The following is a 22,725-nucleotide window of genomic DNA, read 5'->3' on the forward strand; positions in this document are numbered from 1 at the left end:
TGTTCCAGGATCACATTTAGGAGTTTAATGTCTTCTATACGGATTGGATGTTGTTTGGAGTAACTGATCAGCCTGCTCAAAGAAAGAGGTTCCCAGCCCAGTTCCTTTGTTTCTGGAAATGAATCATTGTTGTGTCCAGTATGATGCATGGATCCCTAGTCCTGGTGCTCTCGAATAAGGAGGATCGAAAAGTGTTAGTTGATGTTTCCTGAACAGCTGTGTCTACAAATACCTCATCAACAAAATATCAGAATAACAGCCATCTGAACACATTAAAACCTTACTCTTTATGCCTTCAAGGACCAAGACTTACTTGCCAAAAATCTTCTTTCCCCCAAAGTAAATCTCTAACAAGAAATCAATTTCCCCCCTTTAACTCATGTTTACACATGTCCTGGATTATTTAGAGGGATAAGCATCTATATTTTCATATTATAAACTATGTGCATTAACCAATTCTGCATTTTCAATTCATTATAAAACAAACACACAACAATGATAGTGTATTTATTTGGAAACCAGTTGATGGATCTTCACGTTCTAAGTTCATGGAAAGCATATTATTAGCAATATCAGGTATCAGGTAATACAATTACATATACGTTGCAACCTATGCAGTGGGACAAGAGAAAGACAGTGCACTCCTTCCATTTCGGTCCTGCTACCACAGTTTACAATCTATAGTGCCTTTGATTGCAAAAAATAGCCCAAGTACTACACAGGTGCAATACAGAACAAGACCTAACACATGAAACAACATTAGGTCAGATGATGCAAGTTTCTGAACGCCATAAAGGAAAAATAAAAGACAGAAAGACAGCTAGGAAGAATTTCAGAACTCAGGACCTGGGCATTGACAAATAGCCACTAATGGTGCAGCAATTAAAGTTGGTGAAGAGCTTGGAATTGGATGAGTGACAATATCAGAGGGCCATGGAACTATAGGAGATTAGAGATAGGGAGGAACAGGTCCCTGGAGGAATTTGAAAAGGATGATGACATTAAAACATAGAATGTATAAATTTAAATAAAAATATAAAAATATTGCTTGACCAGGAGCCAATGTTGTGCAGCAGGTTCAAGAATGTTAGGGGAAGCAAGACTTGATGAATGCTTTTGAGTAGTTTACAGATAGTAAAGTGTGGGATACTATTCAGCATCTGCTGTAACAGTCAAGTCTGGAGGTAATAAAGGCACAAATAAGATTTTGATAGCAGATGGGCCAAGATAGGGGCAAAGTTACAGAAGTGGAAATTGGTGGTCTATATGGTTGCAAGATATTCTTGGATCAAATATGGCATCCAACATGACAGCACGTCTAACACAGAAGGGTATTGGAGTAGGAAGGAAAATGGTGTTGAGGCCACAACAACATCAACCATGTTCTTATTAAATGGCAGAGCAGACTTGAAGCGGCTGAATGGCCTATTCTTGAGCTTAATTCATGTTTGCAAGGTTACGTACAGCTCAGTTTAGTATCAAATAGTTGCCAATGAGAGGGATGGTGTCAGTAGCTGGAGAACAGAATTTGGAAAGCATTGGCTCCAGTATTCCTGACATATAATTGGAAATGTTCACTCATCCAGATTTCATCACTGAGGAGCAAAGTCCTGATGAGAACAGCCAAGGAAACAGCCAAGCATAAACCCTTGTGTGTTTAAAGTGGTGGTGAGAGCACACATGGTCCAAAAAGTCAGCATTCTTAATTTCATCTTTCTTGGTTTACCAAAAATCCTCTTGAAATAGAAACTGTTTGTATATTCTTTGGCTGCAGATTGAAACCACATCTTTGAAGACATTTCATCACCAAAATGTGAAGATGTGCAATCATTTAAATGAATTAGATGAGGGCATTTTCACACTTCACATGAGGTCTGACTGACTGATTTCATTACTCTCGGGTGAAAGTGTTAATTTCAGCTCAGATGATCATTTTTCAGACAATGTTAGCCAAGTATCAAAGCTGACTTGTGCGGCTCAGGTAATCCCTGTAGCCATTAAGCACTTTGATCCTTTATTTAAAAAATTCAGGCCATGCAAGACCCAGATATCAAGTCAGCCATGGAAATGAAACATGAAGTAGTCTATTATTGTAACTCTGATGTCAAATGGCAGGCAGGGCATTATGCTCATGGAGAAAGAAAAATGAGGAGCACAGTAGGCCTTATAATTCATAAAGAATTAAAAACCACATGATAAGAGCACTGAAGATTACACAAGCCGTTCTAACTGATATCCAATAAATCCTCTAGGCTGCTCAACATGCAATACTCTTACAGAGTTGTGCATCAGGACAGAGATGCTATGCACACACATAGGTCCCTTTAAAGTGAACATGTACAGCCATGTTAAAGGAATTGCACAGTGTAACAAACAGCTGCAAACAATGAAAATTAGAAGGAAGCAAGTTAACTCACTAATTAGCAGAATTTAGATACAGGCAAAGAACCAACACAATTTTGAAGAGCAGAGGTCTTTCCACCTTCAGTGATGGATTTGGGCAGTATTCAATCAAATTTACACAAGATATTATGAAGCAAATGGTTGCATTCAAAAGGAGGGCAAACCTGAAGTGCAATTGTGACCACAAGTCTCAGATCATTCAGCAGATTTATTTAGCAATTTGTTTAACATCTTATTTGCCCTCTCACCATCTCATGAGGCTACTGAATGAACAGTCAAGGTAGCTATCAGGGGCTACTGTCATGAAGATATATAAACACACTGCAGAACTTTATTTTACTTGTTATGTCATGATAGGAATGTCATGTGACTATTTTGCAGACTCTTGTCATGCAACTTAATACCAGGGTCAAGTGGTTCATTGTACTTTGTCTATCAAGCTAAGGCTTACCAGCTATCACCTGATCTAACCCCATATCTTTCAGTAGTTAGACAATAGACAATAGGTGCAGGGGTAGTCCATTCGGCCCTTCGAGCCAGCACCACCATTCATTATGATCATGGCTGATCATCCACAATCAGTATCCTGTTCCTGCCTTATCCCCATAACCCTTGATTCCACTATCTTTAAGAGCTCGATCCATCTCTTTCTTGAAAGTATCCAGAGAGTTGGCCTCCACTGCCTTCTGGGGCAGAGCATTCCATATATCCACCACTCTCTAGATGAAGAATTTTTTCCTCAACTCTGTTCTAAATGGCCTACCCCTTATTTTTAAACTGTGTCCTCTGGTTCTAGAATCACCCATCAGCGGAAACGTGCTTCCTGCCTCCACAGTGTCCAATCCCTTAATAATCTTATACGTCTCAATCAGATCCCCTCTCATCCTTCTAAACACAAGTGTATACAAGCCCAGTCGCTTCAATCTTTCAACATATGATAGTCCCACCATTCCGGGAATTGACCTCGTGAACCTATGCTGCACTCCCTCAATAGCAAGAATGTCCTTCCTCAAATTTGGAGACCAAAACTGCACACAATACTCCAGGTGTGGTCTCACCAGGGCCGTGTACAGCTGCAGAAGGACCTCTTTGCTCCTATACTCAATTCATCTTGTTAAGAAGGCCAACATGCCATTAGCTTTCTTCACTGCCTGCTGTACCTGCATGCTTGCTTTCGTTGACTTATGTACAAGAAAACCTAGATCTCGTTGTACTTCCCCTTTACCTAACTTGACTCCATTGAGATAGTAATCTGCCTTCCTGTTCTTGCACCAAAGTGGATAACCACACATTTATCCACATTAAACTGCATCTGCCATGCATCCGTCCATTCACCTAGCGTGTCCAAGTCACCCTGTATTCTCATAACATCCTCCTCACACTTCACACTGCCACCCAGCTTTGTGTCATCAGCAAATTGGCTAATATTACTTTTAATGCCTTCGGCTATATCATTAATGTATTAATGACTTTTCAATCCAAGTCAGTGTTTTTCCCCCAATACCATGTGCCCTAATTTTGCTCACCAATCTCCTATGTGGGACTTTATCAAAGGCCTTCTGAAAGTCTGGGTACACTAGATCCACTGGTTCTCCCTTGTCCATCTTCCTGGATACATCCTCAAAAAGTTCCAGAAGATTAGTCAAGCACGATTTCCCCTTCGTAAATCCATGCTGACTCTGACCTATCCTGTTACTGCTATCCAAATGAGTCATAATTTCATCTTTTATAATTGTCTAGCATCTTTCCTACCACTGACGTCAGGCTAACCGGCCGATAATTTCCTGTTTTCTCTATCCCTCCTTTCTTGAAAAGTGGGACAACATTAGCCACCCTCCAATCGCAGGAACTGATCCTGAATCTATAGAACATTGGAAGATGATTACGAATGCGTCCACGATTTCTAGAGCCACCTCCTTAAGTACCCTGGGATGCAGACCATCAGGTCCCAGGGACTTATCAGCCTTCAGACCTAACCGACTATCCAACACCATTTCCTGCCTAATATAAATTCCCTTCGGTTCGTCCATTACCTTAGGTCCTTCGGCCATTATTATATCTGGGATTGTTTGTGTCTTGCCTAGTGAAGAAAGATCCAAAGTACGTAATCAACTCTTCTGCCATTTCCTTGTTTTCCATAATAAATTCACCCGTTTCTGATTTCAAGGGCCCAATTTTAGTCTTAATCATTTTTTTTCTTTTCACATACCTAAAAAAGCTTTTACTATCCTCTTTTATATTTTCGGCCAATTTTCCTTCGGACCTCATTTATTCTCCACCTATTGCCTTTTTAGTTATCTTCTGTTGCTCTTTAAAAGTTTCCCAGTCCTCCGGCTTCCCGCTCAGCTCTGCTATGTTATACTTATTCACTTTTATTTTTATACAGTCCTTAACTTCCCTCGTCAGCCACGGCTGCCCCCGCCTCCCCTTAGGATCTTTCTTCCTCTTTGGAATGAACTGATCCTGCACCTTCTGCATTATATCCAGAAATACCTGCCATTGTTGTTCCACTGCCATCCCCGATAGGGTATTGTACCATTGAACTTTGGCCAGCTCCTCCCTCATAGCTCCATAGTTCCCTTTGTTCAACTGCAATACTGGCACTTCCGATTGTCCGTTCTCCCTCTCAAACTGCAGATTAAAACTTATCATATTATGGTCACTACCTCCTAATGGCCCCTTTACTCTAAGGTCCCTGATCAAATCCGGTTTGTTACACAACACCAGATCCTGAATTGCCTCCTCCCTGGTAGGCTCCAGTACAAGCTGTTCTAAGAATCCATCTCGGAGGCAATCCACAAACTCCCTTTCTTGGGGTCCAGTACCATCCTGATTCTCCCAGTCTACCCGCATGTTGAAATCTCCCATAACAACTGTAGTAATACCTTTGCGACAGACCAATTTCAACTCCTGATTCAACTTGCACCCTACATCCTGTCTTCGGTTGGGGGCCTGTAGATAGCTCCCATTAGGGTCTTTCTACCCTTAGAATTTCTCAGCTCTATCCATACTGACTCTACATCTCCTGATGTTGTCCCCCCTCGCAAGGGACTGAATATCATTCCTCACCAACAGGGCCACCCCACCCCCCCTGTCCTTTCGATAGCATGTATAGCCTTGAATATTCATTTCCCAGGCCCTGTCCACTTGAAGCCACATCTCAGTTATCCCCACAACATGGTACTTGCCAATTTCCAACTGAGCCTCAAGCTCACCCACCTTATTTCTTATGCTTCATGCATTTATATATAATACTTTTAATTTGATATTCCCCTCACCCTTCCTATCAATCCCTATTTCACTTGGGTATACTGTACAATCCCTTCTTCAGTTTTCTGCTCCATTGATTCTATTGTCTTTTTTAACTTCTCTTATTCTCACTTTCCCTTTAACTTCATTCTTAAATTTCAGGTTTGGCCTGTCCCCCCAGAGCATCAGAAGAACATTAATCACAGCCAGGACTGACCATGCTGATTAGGTTCAGGGTGCCTTAAGTTTTCATTTATGGTGGACAACCAGCCAATTCTTGTACCACTCAGTTTCAAGCTTCTCCTACAGCACTGGTGGGTCAGAAATCAAATATCCAAGGCTCTTTAGACTTCATTTGTGCTGCGTGATCAGGGGTTGTACTAAATAGGCACTTAATTTCTCAATCCTTATCTAAGGAATGGAGCCATCTCCCATGTGTATGCTAATGATAATATTACCATTATCTTGCTCTATACCCTTCACTGCATTAGCAGTGTCAGCATACTTGTTCAACATCCCAATGACAGGCATGTGTTTTTACATCATATTCTTTAAAAACAAAAAGAAAATTGAAGTTGGATAATTAATTTGTACCATTGCTTAACAGCTGATACTTTAGGAGTTGCTAAGTTGTTCAGAAACCTACTGACCTGATAAGAGCACGTCTATGATTAGATGATAATTGGCTGAGAGCATCCAGCAAAAGGAAAAAAGTAAATGGAAAGCTAGACAGATGGGCTGCTAAAGTTTTTTTTATTAGATGTTCGAGTAAGCCAACAATCCCCACTGATATGGAAAGATGAGGACTGGTATTTATTAAAAATATAGTCAGAAACATAAAGCAGCCTTCATTTTAAAAAATGTAACATTTTGGAACGCCTGAAATTCCTAGCGTCTTCTTCAAAAGTTGAAATCAGATTAAGATGAAGGTTTGCTGGGCTCACTGGCATGTCGTTTCCTTGCCATTTCTTGAGGCAGTATACAGTTTATCTTGCCACTAGAAGCACAAAGAAAATTACTGCACTACTTCTGTTATATGCACTTCAACATACTTTTTAAAAGATGCATACAAGGATTTAGTGATAGCAAGAACTACAGATGCTGTAAGTTGGAATCAATACTGTGTGGAGCTGGAGGAACACAGCAGGTCAGGCAGCAGAGGAGCAGGAAAGTCGACATTTTGGGTCAAGAACCTTTATTAGGGCTGAGCAGGAGGAGGAACAGAGCTCAGAAATAAGTGGGGGTGTGGCTGGGTGAAGGTAGGAGGCATGGATGCAGGTGGGCAGCTGTGTACATTAGTCAATGAGAAGGGTGGGGCAGATGGGTGAAAAGGAAGATGGACAGGTTGTATCAGGTCAAGGAGACGGGGATGAACATGGGATGAGGCCAGGGATGGGGAGATTTTAAAGCGAGTGAATTCTATGTTGATACCATTGCACTGTAAGGACTGGAGGTGGAATATAAGATGTTGTTCTTCCAATTTTCACGTGGCCTCACTGACAGTGGAGGCAGCCCAGGGTGTGGAAAAGGGAGTTGAAATGGCTGGTAGAGGGTGGCGTTGATTGGAGCGTACACAGCGCAGAAGCTCTGCAAATCAGTCACCAAGTCTGTGCTTGGTCTCTCTGCTGTCGAAGAGATCACACCAGGAGCAACGGATAAAGCAGACCAGGTTAGAAAATGCACAAGCAAATCCCTGTTGGATACAGAACGATTGTTTGGGGTGTAAGGTTTCCTTCAGTTGCAAGGAAAGGTGCTGGAAGTGGTGGGGAGTGTAGGATGAGGGAGTTGCAGAGACAGCAGTCCCTACAGAAAGCAGATAGGGATGGTGGGGTCTGATTGCAGGTGGCTAATGTAACAGAGGATGAAGCATTGGATTTAGAGGCTGGTGGGGTGGTACACGAGGACTGGGGGGGGGGGGGGGGGGGGGGCACACCATCCTTCTTACGGTTGTGGGGAGGGTGTTTGAGGATAGAGGTGCTGGAAATGCAGGAGATGCGATTGACGGCATTATGAATCATGGGAATAGAGTTAGAGTCCTTGGAGGAAGAGGAGGATACCTGGGATGTCCGGGAGCAGAACACTTCATCCTGGGAGCAGGTGCAGAGGAATTGGGAGTATGGGATCACATTTGTTGCAAGAGGGTGGGGGTGAGTGAGAAGTGGTTTAATCAAGGTAGCCACGGAAGTCAGTGGGTTGGAAACAGATGTTGATGCTGAGTCGGTTGCCGGAGATGGTTGGGTCCAGGAAGGGTAGAGAGGTGTTGCAGATGGTCCAGGTGAATTGAAGGTCAGGTGAAAGGTAATTAGTGAAGTTGATGAACTGTTAGAGCTCCTCATGGCAGCATGAGGCAGTACCAATAGTCAATGAAGCACAGGAAGAGGTGAGGAGCAGTGCCAGTGTAACTGTGGAAGAGGGGCTGTTCCACATATCCTAAGAGGAGGCAAGCATAGTTGGATCCATGCAGGTGCTCATACTACAAACCAAAGGTGTAGTTAATTAGGGGGAGTTAAAGGAAAAGTTGAGGGTGAGGACAAATTCTGTCAAGTGAATGAGTGTAACAGTGGAGGGGGATGGTGTTAGGCCCGCAGGAGAAGAAAAAGGGGGTTTTAGATCCTCTTCATTAGGGATATGGAGGTAGAGGGACTGAATGTCCATAGTGAAGAATGAGGTGTTGAGGGCCAGGGAACTGAACATCTTGCAGGAGGTAAGGGGCATGGGTAGTGTCCCGAATGTAAGTGGGGAGTTCCTGGACCAAGAGGGATTTAAAAAACAGAGTCTGGGTAGGCAGAGACAATAAGTCAATTTGGCCAGTCAGGTTTGTGGATTCTGGATAGGAGGTAGAAACGGGCACTGCGGGGTTGGGGCATAATCAGGTTGGAGGCTATAGACTGGAGGTCTCTAGAGGTGATGAGGTTGTTGATTGTCTGGGAGATGGTTTGGTGATCAGGAGCCGGGTCATAATTGAGGGGATGGTAGGAGGTGGTGTCAGAGAGTGGGCGGCTGGCCTCAGTGATGTAGATGTCAATACACCATACTACCACCACCCCACCCCGCCACCCCCCACCCCCCAATCAGCAGGCTTAATGGTGAGGTTGGGTTTGGAGTGCAGGGTGCAGAGGCTGTGCATTCCGCTGGGGAGAAGTTGGAGAGAGTGAGGGGTGGAGAAATTAAGGCGATTGATGTCACGACGGCAACTGGAAATGAAGAGGTCATGGGAGGGTTGGAAACTGGCAAGCAGTGTCAAGAGGTATGAGGTTTGTCGGAGGTGGGAGAAGGGGTCAAAGGGTGCATTGGACTTCCGTTTGAAGAAACAGGCAGAAGTGCAGGAAAAAAAGTTCAACATCGAGGCATGTAGGGAATTCGATGTTGCGTGGGCACAGGAAAATGAAGGTGAGTCCTCTGCAAAAGACTGACCATTTGTCTTCAATAGGGTGGAAGTCCAGGGGAATGATAAATACCTTGCAGGGCTTGGGGCAGGGGCTTAGGTACTGAGCTGGAAAACTGTCTCTGAAATGGGTCTGTGTATGGGAACAGTCACGTGAGCAGATACAGAAGTAGCGATGTAGTCAGTGGCGTCAGAGAATTTCAGTGTTTGTTACACAATGAGCACAAACTTGATTAGTTCTAATTATGTTGCACCAATAGTTCTTGATTACACTGTACAGATATCTCACCTCTCAGAGGATTCAGACAGCGTTGTCATTACTGGATGGTTCTGAGTCTTTCCAAAGAAAAAACTGATCCACCACTGGCCCGCTGTAGACTTTGGTAATCCTGCAAATACCAAATTGCCAACTAATTAAGTGTGTTCTTGATATAGATCATAGACAAAGTGTCCAATGGTTCACATGTGGAATGAACTTCCTGATGAAGTGATGGATGCAGGTACAATTACAATGTCTAAAAGTTGCTTCAATGGATATATGAATAGGAAAGGTTTGGAGTAATATGGGCCAGGAACAGGCAGGTGGGGCTAATTTATTTGGGGATTCTGTTCAGTAGACTAACAAAACTTCCTCTTGTGTATAAAGAAAAGCAAGGTTTAAATGACAAAAGTGCACAATTCAATTAAAGAACCAAACACATTTCAAATTCACGGTTTGCCTTGAGAGAAACAGTGTTAACATCTTGTGTTTCATGTGTATTTTCTTCACTACGTTCACACTTTCAGGCTCTCTCTCTGCCACAAGAGGTGACAGTGTTAATGCTGATTCAGAACGCAGGATCCGTTGGATTGGCAATCCTCCTCACCACCCCCCCCCCCCCCCCGGCCCCCTCACCACCACCAGATGTTGCCAAACCTGAGTTTCTCCAGTGGTTTGCTGATAAACTCCTATGCTTCTAAACACTTAATTCTAATTTTTATATTTAAAGTTCTTGCAAAGATTAATAGCTCAGGTTGTGGAAAAGTTTGTTGGCTTGCTCACCGAGCTGGCTGGTTATTGTACAGACGTTTAATCACCATGTTAGGTAACATCAGTGTGGCCTCCAATGAAGCGATGTTATTCTACTTTGCTTGGTAATTACGTGATCCAGGCTGTTCAGGTAGGCTGCGTCATTTCCAGTTCTGTTCATAGGTTTGTATATGGGATCTAATTCCACATGTTTGTTGATTGCATTATGGGTCTAGGGTGGTCATCCTGGCTCAAGCCAACCACAGACACGCACGGGAATTCCTACAGACCTGGTTTTCAACCCATAATGCAATCAACAAACATGTGGAATCTGACACAACCCAGCTTAACAGCCAGATCACAAATACCTAGCGAAGTAGAACAACATCGCTTCATCAGAGACCATGCTGATGTTACCTAGCATGGTAATGAAATGTCTGTACGATAACCAGCCAGCTCAGCAAGCAAGCCAACAAACTCATCCAATTATTATAACTGCCAAAATATTTACTAGTCAAAAATAACAAAGGTATCAAAACATAATAAAGGTAGAATGTATGATTAAAAGGGAATCCAAATTACACTGTAGTTCAATGATTACCTGATGCATGAAGTTAACTTCGATGAAGTCTGATTAATAGCACAAAAGATTAATTAGTTGGTTAAAAGCAATTTGGGAAATTGATAGTGTATTTAAATACAACTGTTCGCAACTGATTTGAATTCCATATAAGCAACGAGGTTCGTTGCAAAAACTGGACGAGCTGCTTACGTAAAGGAAATTTTCTTACCTGGATGGTGTGGAATCACTTCTCCCACGTGCTCCGAGCTACCACAGGAACTATTGCTGGAAGCAGAACCAAGGCGCCCTGAAATTAGAAGTTTGGACTTTGTCATACTATTACTACTTCTACAAACTGTGCATTCAGAACATGGAAAACGTGAAGCCCTTGCATTTATCAACATGTGCTAGTCCCCTTTCCCAAATGCTGATAGGCAGCATCAACCTACTCAAAACAAAACAGTTCTCATGAATGATACACTACAAATAGTAATATGAAGAAAGAAAACAGAAAAGTGTGGAAAAGCATGGATTACAATGCAAAAGCACAGGCCCTACAGGATTTCCACAGCCCCCGTCCTCTGGAAATTCAGGACTCTCAGATTTAAAGTAATGGTTTGGAAATACAGCTTTCAACCATAACGAATGAAGAAGTTAGTGTTTGTTAGTTAACAAAGAATTATGTAGCTTGCTACCTAGAATTAACAAATTAAAGTTATGTGCATGCAAAATTCATGATTTACAAAATCTTTAACACATTTAGCATCCCAATTTATTTGGACAGGAACTGGAAGTATTTCACTTAAAAAACAGCATATCATGAAAAACATAACCATCAAAAGAACAGTTTTCAAAAGCCTGTGCTGTCTACCTCTACAAAACAAAAACACCTTTCAAGAACCCATGCCCAAAAGGGATGATCAATTATATTAAAAAGTAATTGTAGAGTACAATAAAATAATGATAAATAAAAGGTTAATCAAAAAATACAGAAAACTTACTTCTTCATTGGCCCCAGAAAAATAATTAAAACTTACAACTGTAATGTCCGTATACATGCTGAAGCAAAAAAACTAATTATAAATTCAATCCTGCTGGTTAACAACAGTAAAATCTGTTTATAGATAGATAAAGCACTTCAAAAAAATAGTAGTGTCAATTTAGTAGGCGCACTGAAAAAGAAATCATTGCTGTGAATTTTACTGGAAGTTGTTATTCATCAGGTTTGCAGCTGTTTGTTGGAAAAATGTCCATTAATAGTTAATTGGTTGATGTACTATCTGTAACTCAACAGATCCTCCTACTGCAAGCACCTCAAAAGGATTGTTGTTCATAAAATTACTTACTCCTGTAATAGTCATGTGTAGCTGTAAGGGAGCCAGTTGACGGAATGGATGCCATTGCAATCTTTCAGGCTAGTATCTGGTGGTTACCCTTGAAGTAGCAAAAGGAAATTAAAAACTATATTTAGATTGGCAGATTAGCAAAACAAAATAACTGGTAGTTCGACAAGTTCCTCAAAATTACAGTGCAGTTCTAGTATAGAGAAATGCCTGGCCTTATTGATCACATACCAGTAAAAATGATGGGTCACCCTTACTATGTAAAGCTTTTCACATCAAAAAGTAATAAGATTTTATTCTAAAATTTGATTCACAAAGCCAGGCACAAGGTTCAAGTCCTTATGTAAACAGATAAAAAGTTCAAGAATAGCTTTGAGCATATGTAGCATACAAAGATATAGTTTGGGAGAGCTTCACCAATTGTAGATTCGGTTTGGATTTCATTCCAGTTCAATCAAAAATGGATACAGCGTTTAGATACGTTTAGACAACTTCCACCCCCTCCCAGCTGTATCAGCACTGATGCCCTAAAATAGCAAACTTGCTCAAAATCTAAATAACACAGGTGCTACAGACTTGAAATTATTCTCAATTTGTAGGACAGGCATTAAAAACCAAAACGATTGAATTGTCTAAGAATTCAGGATTAGTTGCTTCTGTTTTATCATTTCTTTAGCACATCTTATGGAATAAAGTTGTATATACTGATGGAGGAGAAAAAATAACTTGTAATGGTACAAGACAACGAATTATCTATGGCTGAGCTACCAATCTGATGATGATTTACACAGCCCAGTAACACCCTGCAAGTTATAAACAGATTCTTGGCCTGAATAGCATCCCATAAACCGGAGAGACTGCTGAGGATCATTCAAAGGATTAAATTACTAAAGCGTCACCTATTTTAGCTGAGTCACTGTCAAATTAACAGTACCCATATGTTCAAGAGTGAATGCTAAACTATCACAACTGAACTTGTCCAAACATTTAAAAAAGTGGAATCTAACAACTATAGCTTTTTAAAGTTAAAACAAAAATAGAAATTCTGAAGGAGAATCACTGGGCCCAGAACGTTAACTCAGATTTCTCTCCACAGATGCCGCCAGACGATTTTCCAGCAACTTCTGTTTTGTTTCAAGATTTCCAGCATCTGCGGTTCATTTGGAAAGTGTCAAGTTGCTCGGTTGCAAACAACACTTCATGGAGGCAACATCCGAATTAACAAGACAACAAATCAACAGCCCGAACCCCCACCGCCTCCCCAAACCACGGCTGAGTCGGTGGGGAAGGAGAAAAGCCAATAACTAACTCAGCGAAAACACTGCATTGGGAACCGCACACTGTGGGTACTCTGGTGGCAAAAGGCCTCATAGGGAGGACACACCGCGGCCGCCAGCGGTTGGGTCGCCGGATGATGGTCGATGGATAGCGGCGGCGGGATTGAAGTCTCCAGCCCCAGGCTCTCCCCACCCTCCACAACACAAACCACCCTTCCCCTTCCCATAACGGGGCCGCATACCTTCGACACCAAACAGGACTCCAAGTGTAATGACTGAAGAAAGTAAACGCTAGGCAACAGGGCCCATTTGACAAAGTAACCTGGCACAAAGCACTACTACAACACGGACTCCAATCGAGAGCAGTATTCGGGTCTAAGGGGGCGCCAAGCGGGTTATATATAGCCTCGGCCCGTATCACCCCGCCCAATTACAAAAAGTCGGTAAACGTCGGAATCGTCCAATAGACATGCGCTGCCTGTGCCGGAGGCCCGCTCTTTATCCAATCAACACCAACAGAATCTCATAAACGAAAACAAATGACAAAACGCAGGGGGAGACAACCTCCAGTAAAGTCAAAGACACAGTATTGCTGTCTTCCCTGGTGGTCTAGTGGTTAGGATTCGGCGCTCTCACCGCCGCGGCCCGGGTTCGATTCCCGGTCAGGGAACTTGTTTTTTTAATTAAAATTTACGGTCGTTCTCCCTAACGGAGTATATATTAGAAGTATGGGAATTCATTTAAATTTGCGATCACTATTTTAACTGGAATATAATGAAAATATTTAACTGTTTTAATAAAAAATGCGATGACTATAGATTCTAGCAGATTGAAACCATGAGGATTATGCCGAAAGCGTAAGTGCCGATCGAAATCTGTGAAGGAAACACAATGGTTTACTTCCACAGAGATAATGGGAACTGCAGATGCTGGAGAATTCCAAGATAATAAAATGTGAGATAATAAAATGTGAGGCTGGATGAACACAGCAGGCCAAGCAGCATCTCAGGAGCACAAAAGCTGACGTTTCGGGTGGATGAAGGGTCTAGGCCTGAAACGTCAGCTTTTGTGCTCCTGAGATGCTGCTTGGCCTGCTGTGTTCATCCAGCCTCACATTTTATTATCTTGGTTTACTTCCAACATCAGTTATACAGCACGGATGAACACTTCTAAAATAATTTTAAAACATAAAACTCAGCAGGAGAAGAAAAGCTAATGTTCCCTGACCGGGAATCGAACCCGGGCCGCGGCGGTGAGAGCGCCGAATCCTAACCACTAGACCACCAGGGAGCTCTGAGAACTGTTGGGAGAATATCATCTTTGACTATTTCAAAGGTTACGTAATGCCCAAATTTATTTAATATTTTTAATTATGACAGTGAGTGTGGAGCTGGAGGAAAACAACACGTCAGGCCGTGCAGCATCAGAGGGGCAGACAAGTTGACATTTCAGGTAGGGACCCTTCATCAGAAACGGGGAGGAGGAAGGGAGCTCCGAGATAAATAGAGAGAGGAGGGATGGGGCTGGGGGAGGTAGGTGGGGTAGTGATCGGTGAGTGCTGGTAGGCAGTGGTGGGGATTGGTCATTAACGTGGGAGGAGGAGGAGATGGGCTGGAGAGAAGAAGAGATAACAGGGTGTAGAGCTGGATAAACACGTCAGAGAAGCAGGAAAACTGACGTTTCGGGCCTAGACCCTTTTTCAGAACGTCAGCTTTCCTGCACCTATGATGCTGCTTGGCCTGCTGTGTTCATCCAGCTGCACACTTTGTCATCTCAGGTTCTCCAGCATCTGCAGTTCCTACTATCTCTGAGAGAGAAGATGGACAGGTTGTTTCAGGTCAGGGAGGCAGGGATGAGGGAAAGGGTTGGACAAGGGATGAGGCCTCCCAGTTGCCAACCATTTTAACTCCCCCTACGACTTCCTGGGTGATGTGTCCATCCTGGGCCTCGTCCAGGGCCACCATGACACCACCCAGAAACTGGAGAAGCGACACCTCATATTCTGCCAAAATCTGCATCCTCTGATTCTCAACCTTTCTGCTGATGGGAACAGTTTCTCTTTGTCTATCCTGTCTGGACATCTCATGATTTTGAACAACTCTATCACACCTCTTTTCACCATATCCTAGGGAGTAGATTCATAGTTTCTCCATTCTGTCCAAGCAAACAAAATAGTTCATCATGATTGGAACATATCTTGTGCATCTTCATTACACCTTCTCGAATGCTTAAGTATCCTTCCTAAACCCTGTGGGATGAGTTTTGTGTGCTTCCCCAGTGGGCAATTCTAGATCTAAAGAGCACAACCTTACATTACAGCTGCATCAAAGTTATTGTCTGAAAGGGCATCATCACAATAAGGATGTCTAGATCCCTTATGAATTTGAATACCTCCAACTACACACAATGCAGGGAACCCTCCTTTAAAATTGCCCTGTTTAACACTGCTTTGCTTTAACTTCGAGGTATTGGGGAAAAAAATCTTGTCGAGCATTGAAATTCATTTTAATATTTACTATTGTACCTGACCTGATTGGCACCATTTTGGCAGGACCCCTACCTCTCTCACATTTGAGGCTGATCCTCAGGTTGTCTGACTTGCAGCCTCTCCACTTGTCATATTTCTGCCCAAGGTCTGCACAGGGAATTTACATCCACCAGATCCTGCTGGAGCTGCACGTCCACCGATGCTGCAACTACCACCAGTAAAATTCTACACAAAAGAATGCCACATGCCTGGACAGAACAAAGTCACCCCTCGCAGCCACGTATGTGACCCTGGCCTGGCCTCCACCAGTGGGTGCTGTATATGGCTGTCATTGACCCCACCCCCAAACACCCACCCCACACCATATCCTACTTCTCCCCGCTCCTGTCCAGAGGCAGTAACTGAAATAGAGGAATCCCAAACAGACCATAGACCACAGCCACATAACAAAACAGGTGAGTTGATGAGAAAAGCAGAACAGTCATTACCCTCCACCCTCTACCATCCTCACCCCAGACTAAACCCTGATTGCTAGCAGCTGCACTACTTTGGTTCTGTATAGAAGTACAGGTTGTTCTTTTTTGAATTATTATTGGTTAACTGTTAAGAATACCTTGTCTTGTTGATGATTAGATGTCTTGCAATGAAGGCTTAGACCTTGCGCAGTCTTTCTGAAAATTGATACTTGTACCAGAATTGAGTTAGTCAAAGTTGATAGACCTCGTTTAAAAAAGACGTGATGTCATAAAGTGATGTTGTTGCAGCATCTAAGTGTTAGATTGACAGCAAACAGCAGTCGGGTTACTTCATGAAGATAACCTAAAATAATTCCTTGTGTCTGGAACAGAATTTCACAATATTGCACACCAAGAACAAGTGTGCAATTTTAAAACTATTTTCCTTTTATGATAATTTTAACTTACATTTCTGAAAAGTATAGACCAAATGTAATGATACTGTCACTACACTCAGTTTATTTGAAAACCTAATCAGTCATGTCTATTTAAGTTGCATTTATTTGGCCAAAATATGCTAATATCATAGTATAAGCAATAAAGCTATTGAGATTTGTCAGTGTTATATACTAATGTTAATTCAGTTCTTCCAAACCATCTATCCCAATGATGGATCATTCTTTTGTTTAAGCACTCTGACAGAGTTACAGAAACAGGAGGAAAATAACATTCAAATTAATCATTTAGTTTCATTTTATCGATTCATAAAAGGACCACTGATAGTAATGCTCTCTTAATTTGCAATGTGTTTCCAAAGATATTGACCAATGGTTAGTAGTATTGTCAGATTTCTGTGAAGCATAAAGAAAAAGTCGATAATTTTTTCAACCACGTTCGGTTATTCAGTTATTCCATCAGAGTTGTTCATTGCCGGATCCATTGTCATATTTAGCTGCACGGAATCAGAGGCATCTCATGGTGCACACTAGATCTGACAGCATTTGTCAGAGATAAAATAGCAATATTGTCCTAATTCTCTGACTCATATTCTATAGACTGGACAACAGAAAAAAATCTACGATGCTCACACTATTATAAGAAAATAGCAAATAAATGATAAATTTGCAAGACTCCATTGACAGTTTAAAACCTTGTACAAATGACTGCAGGTCTATAAGGGATCTGACTAAGGCCCCATCATGTTAACTACCAGTTAAACCTTACAAGATTAACCTCCTACTCAAACTTGGGAGCATTTTCAGAATAAAACTGGATTTAGATTGCTCAGGGCCTGAGTTTAAAACATCAAGAATGTTTCAATTACATAATTATTTCCACAATAAAAGTGGTTCAAGTTATGGCTGCTATACCCACAGTCTGTTCGAAATAATTTAATCTGCCCGTCAGATATGCACTTGCAATCTAATTTCCGTTATGCTATTAGGATTACATGAAGATGGTGCAATAACATTGGTATGGAACATTAACGATGCCATTGACTAGTTAGGCCAAATGGCTGGTTTCAGTGTGCTAGCTGTTAACTAATGTTATGTCCTTCAACTAGTTAATTTAACAGGCAAACATTTCAACATGAAGTGCAGGGGCTGGGGTGGACAAAGTCAGGAGTCACAGGACTTTAGGTTATAGTCCAATAGATTTATTTGAAATCACAAGGTTTCAGAGAGTTGATCCTTTGTCAGGTGACACTTCACCTGACGAAGGAGCAATGCTCCGAAACCTAGTGATTTCAAATAAACCTGTTGGACTATAACTTAATGTCATGTGACTTCAAACATTTTATGAAGGGAGGAATGACTGAAAACAAATGTGAAATATATATTCAATGGTAGATGGAACTCAGCTGGAGAAAGACAATTGTGTAATTGACTTGAGCATTAGATTACTTTATATCCTAAAACAGTGTTCTTGTGCTAACGTAATTATGCAGTCCAGTAAGTTAAAGCCAAAAGATTTATTTGCTATATATAGATACAGAATTGTGTCAATTAGGGATTTACTGTGCATTGGAGATCTTGATTTTCGGTGTGCACTTAATTGCACAGGTTCTTTATGTAAAGTTTAATGTATTTCTGATGAAGCCTTGACATACCTGCACTCTTAAGCAGCTGAAGCCCCAGCCTGCCTTCTCTCACTGTCAGCGTTATAGCTATTGCCCATCCCCCTGCTCTTTTCAACCCTTTGTGATGTAACAATAACCCCTATGTGCATTATTACATCAGCAAGAAAGTGGAAAAGAGCAGAGAGTGGGAAGGAGAAAAGAGTGGAGCGAAAGACCAGTATAGAGCAGAGAAAGAATGAGAAGCGTAGGAGTATGACATTGCACCTTCAAGGCTGCTCCCCAATTCTAAAATATGATCGCTGATATTCCCTGGACCTCAGCTTCTCTTTCATGCCAGCTCCTTAGTGACCTCATCTCCCTGATATTTCAAATATCTACCTATGTCCTCTTTAAATACTTCCAGTGATCTTTCCTCCACAAATCTCTGGGATAGACAATTCCTAACATCCTCTGATGCAGGGCGAAAGGAGGAGAAACAGAAATACGATGCACTTTATCTCACCTACATCTGGCGAGGCTTCATGCTGGTCAAAGAGTTTCTCATGGATTAAATCACTTTGATGTCTTGCCATATAACAGTCCTGCTTTATTTAGCTTTTGATTGGCAAAAAGATGGAATATTTCTTAAAATTGAGGCTGAGCAAAGAAAATAAAAGTCGTCAAAAGCAAGGTTCTTGCACATGTGCCACAAAAATTTGTTTTGTTTTTGCACTGTCAGTTTGAGAGCTCTAATTTTAAAATGTCCTTACTGGTGGCAAGGAGGCACAATATAATTGTGTATCAATGTACCATGGTACAAATCAGAATACACGAATTGAAGATTTCAATTTTTAATCAGAGAGTAAAGTTGAAGCAGGCGTCAACTAGCAGAAAATGTTGGATATCAGTTCACTTTCTGCCTGTATCATGCTTGTTGCAATATTAATTGCGATACAAAATTTTCTTTATAATTTCTGGAGATCAGCAAACATTTGATTAGAGGCTATTTTACTCATTGCCTCAACAAGACATTAGTGCATACTGTGTGGCGATTATTTAAGATTTGCTGTGTTTCAGCTGGGAGTATGTGATTATATTGAATACAAAATCTGATTCAGTCCACAGAACCTGTATATCTCCTTATAACAAGGATGAATTACACTTTTCCTGCGCACAAAATTAATTAAGCCATCTAACTTTAACATTGTAGGGATATTAATTATATCAAAGGCACAAAGTTAACAAATTTTGCTTTTAGATATCAATTGAATTGATGAAAGGCAACTTCACAAACTAGGAAATAAAAGCAAACGCATGAGGGAAAATTTTAATCTAGACGACAATCTAGTGTGGTTGGTGGTTAAAAACAGCTAAAATGGGAGCACCAACCTCCGGACTTCCTCAGTTAGCTAACATCTATTAAGCGATTGCACACCTCCTTGGGAGAGATGGGTTGTCAGATAATATGTAGAGTCAGAGGGATATTTCAATGCTGTTTTCACCTTAACGTAATATCTACGGATTTCCCATTGGCTTACCAGTGAAAGCAATGTAAGAACACAGAAAATTCAGGGAGCTGATTAAGGATAACGAAAATACCACAACAAAATATGTCATACGCTCATATGCTTTTTACTTTCTTGTGAGAAACGGTTTGTTCACAATATTTGATATGGAGATCTTGCATTCTACATTTCAGAGGTTTTCTGAATTATTTGAGGCATGGCATCTCAGTCCTTTGGATTAGACCTCAGCAACAGCAGCACCAGTAACAGCAGTACCTGACATGGCATCAGCACCAACAATAGGGTAGTAACATCGAGCCACACAGGCAGAGACTGGGTATCCTTGACATGTTGAACAGCAGTGATTCAGGAGGCTCAGATTATTGCCTCAGATGATGGCAGAAATCTGAAACTCTTAGAGGAAGACCCAAGCTATGCTGAACCCGGTAATCATGCATTATCAGTGGCTGTCAGCTTAGAGTCCTGGGTAGATCTGTGGCAAGAGATATATCCAAGTAAGTGTCCATAAATGCACAAGACATGTTACAATCCCCATTAAGACTGACAGGTTTTTAAAAAGGGATTTGAATTTCAAGTAAAAGATAACCAAAAGGACTGCGGATGCTGTAAATCAGGAACAAAAACAAAAGTTGCTGGAAAAGTTCAGCAGATCTGGCAGCACCTGTGAAGATAAAATCAGAGTTAACGTTTCAGGTCTGGTGACCCTTCCCGAAATGTTAACTTTGAATTCCTAGTTGACTCCTAGTTGAAAGATCATGCTATAAATTTCACATTTAAGATCTTTGCCATCATACCTCTCTGGGGCTAAGCACAGGTCACTGCTGCAGTGCATTTTGCTGCATATTCATCATTTATAAGTTCTGTGGACTCTTGCCACAAATATGAAGGTCCTGATGGAAAGCAAAGACATAAATTAAAATTGGCACATTAAAAAGGTCTGAAGGTAATTATATTTCACTTATTGTTGAAATCAAATCAACATCATTGATTGTTATATGGCATGTTGACTGTGTTCTGAAGATGTGTCATATCAAATACTAAGATTTGCATTTCACAAAATGGGCATACATTTCAGATCTCTTTTTAAAAGACAGCTTCCAGCTAAGAAAGGAAATTTCATTGAAACAAAGGAACACTGACAGGTACAAAAACAGGAGTTCCTGGAGAGGAACCTGGTAAAAGTAACACTGGACCTGAAAAGTTAACTTTGATTTCTCTTCACAGATGCAGCCAGACCTGCTGAGGTTATCCAGCAACTTCTGTTTTTGTTTCTGGTTTACAGCATCCACAGCTCCTTTGGTTTTTAGCACTGACCGGTCAACCAATTTCTCAAACTGCAGTAGGTTGACCCACAATGTCGTTGGGGAGAGATTTTGGCACAGCGACAGCGAAGGAAAGGTAACATATTTCCAAGTCAGGGTGAGTGGCTTGGAGGGGAAATTGCAAGTGGTGGTGTTCCCATTCCCATTACAATCAAACAAAGTGTAAAAAACAACAAGGCCATTCTACCTCACTTGGTTTAGACAATAGACAATAGACAATAGGGGCTGGAGTAGGCCATTCGGCCCTTCGAGCCAGCACCACCATTCATTATGATCATGGCTGATCATCCACAATCAGTATCCTGTTCCTGCCTTATCCCCATAACCCTTGATTTCACTATCTTTAAGAGCTCTATCCATCTCTTTCTTGAAAGTATCCAGAGAGTTGGCCTCCACTGCCTTCTGGGGCAGAGCATTCCATATATCCACCACTCTCTGGGTGGAGAAGTTTTTCCTCAACTCTGTTCTAAATGGCCTACCCCTTATTTTTAAACTGTGTCCTCTGGTTCTGGACTCATCCATCAGCAGAAACATGCTTCCTGCCTCCAGAGTGTCCAGTCCCTTAATAATCTTATACGTCTCAATCAGATCCCCTCTCATCCTTCCAAACTCAAGAGTATACAAGCCCAGTCGCTCCAATCTTTCAACATATGATAGTCCCGCCATTCCAGGAATTGACTTCATGAACCTACACTGCACTCCCTCAATAGCAAGAATGCCCTTCCTCAAATTTGGAGACCAAAACTGCACACAATACTCCAGGTGCGGTCTCACCAGGGCCCTGTACAGCTGCAGAAGGACCTCTTTGCTCCTATACTCAATTCCTCTTGTTAAGAAGGCCAACATGCTATTAGCTTTCTTCACTACCTGCTGTACCTGCATGCTTGCTTTCATTGACTGATGTACAAGAACACCTAGATCTCGTTGTACTTCCCCTTTACCTAACTTGACTCCATTGAGTAATCTGCCTTCCTGTTCTTGCCACCAAAGTGGATAACCACACATTTATCCACATTAAACTGCATCTGCCATGCATCCATCCACTCACCTTGCCTGTCCAAGTCACCCTGTACTCTCATAACATCCTCGTCACATTTCACACTGCCACCCAACTTTGTGTCATCAGCAAATTTGTTAATATTACTTTTAATGCCTTCATCTATATCAGTAATATATATCGTAAACAGCTGCGGTCCCAGCACCGAACTTTGTGGTACCCCACTGGTCACTGCCTGCCATTCCGAAAGGGACCTGTTTATCACTACTCTTTGCTTCCTGTCAGCCAGCCAATTTTCAATCCAACTCAGTATTTTGCCCCCAATACCATGTGCCCTAATTTTGCTCACCAATCTCCTATGCAGGACTTTATCAAAGGCTTTCTGAAAGTCCAGGTACACTATATCCACTGGTACTCCCTTATCTATCTTCATAGATATATCCTCAAAAAATTCCAGAAGATTAGTCAAGCACGATTTCCCCTTCGTAAATCCATGCTGACTCTGACCTATTCTGTTACTGCTATCCAAATGAGTCATAATTTCATCTTTTAAATTGACTCCAGCAACTTTCCCACCACTGACGTCAGGCTAACCGATCTATAATTTCCTGTTTCCTCTCTCCCGCCTTTCTTGAAAGGTGGAACAACGT

At 41.7% G+C, this 22,725-nt stretch overlaps 2 protein-coding genes and 2 non-coding genes across 4 annotated transcripts in view; 1 reads left to right on the forward strand and 3 right to left on the reverse strand.

Moving 5' to 3' along the window:
- Positions 1–6,388: 6,388 nt before the first annotated feature.
- ppdpfb (pancreatic progenitor cell differentiation and proliferation factor b) lies at positions 6,389–13,613 on the reverse strand. The gene is made up of 5 exons (XM_048550148.2): positions 13,471–13,613; positions 11,955–12,042; positions 10,838–10,915; positions 9,327–9,426; positions 6,389–6,649 (listed from the first exon to the last, which is right to left on the reverse strand). Exons 2-5 carry the CDS (start codon positions 12,007–12,009, stop codon positions 6,571–6,573), a joined length of 312 nt encoding a protein of 103 aa, XP_048406105.1. The 5' UTR covers positions 12,010–12,042; positions 13,471–13,613; the 3' UTR covers positions 6,389–6,570.
- A 213-nt stretch (positions 13,614–13,826) lies between these two features.
- On the forward strand, positions 13,827–13,898 carry trnae-cuc (transfer RNA glutamic acid (anticodon CUC)). Its single transcript has one exon. It is a non-coding gene; the product is annotated as a tRNA-Glu (tRNA).
- A 548-nt stretch (positions 13,899–14,446) lies between these two features.
- Positions 14,447–14,518, reverse strand: trnae-cuc (transfer RNA glutamic acid (anticodon CUC)). The gene has a single exon. It is a non-coding gene; the product is annotated as a tRNA-Glu (tRNA).
- A 5,456-nt stretch (positions 14,519–19,974) lies between these two features.
- Positions 19,975–22,725, reverse strand: part of LOC125461193 (hairy/enhancer-of-split related with YRPW motif protein 1-like) — a 28,008-nt gene continuing 25,257 nt past the window's right edge. Inside the window, exon 5 of the mRNA XM_059652797.1 lies at positions 19,975–20,228. Coding sequence (XP_059508780.1) covers positions 20,206–20,228 — 23 coding nt within the window. The 3' untranslated portion in view covers positions 19,975–20,205. The remainder of the gene's footprint in view (positions 20,229–22,725) is intronic.

Source organism: Stegostoma tigrinum, chromosome 19, assembly GCF_030684315.1.
Source record: "Stegostoma tigrinum isolate sSteTig4 chromosome 19, sSteTig4.hap1, whole genome shotgun sequence".
NCBI lineage: Eukaryota > Metazoa > Chordata > Chondrichthyes > Orectolobiformes > Stegostomatidae > Stegostoma > Stegostoma tigrinum.

Excerpts from the sequence above, each read along its gene's own strand:
- ppdpfb (XM_048550148.2), bottom strand. The coding sequence starts at position 12,009 with ATGGCATCCATTCCGTCAACTGGCTCCCTTACAGCTACACATGACTAT. Across the intron at positions 10,916-11,954 it reads TACACATGACTATTACAGGA|GGCGCCTTGGTTCTGCTTCC; the intron begins GTAAGTAATTTT and ends TTCTAATTTCAG. Across the intron at positions 6,650-9,326 it reads CTGTCTGAATCCTCTGAGAG|TGGCAAGATAAACTGTATAC; the intron begins GTGAGATATCTG and ends TTGTGCTTCTAG.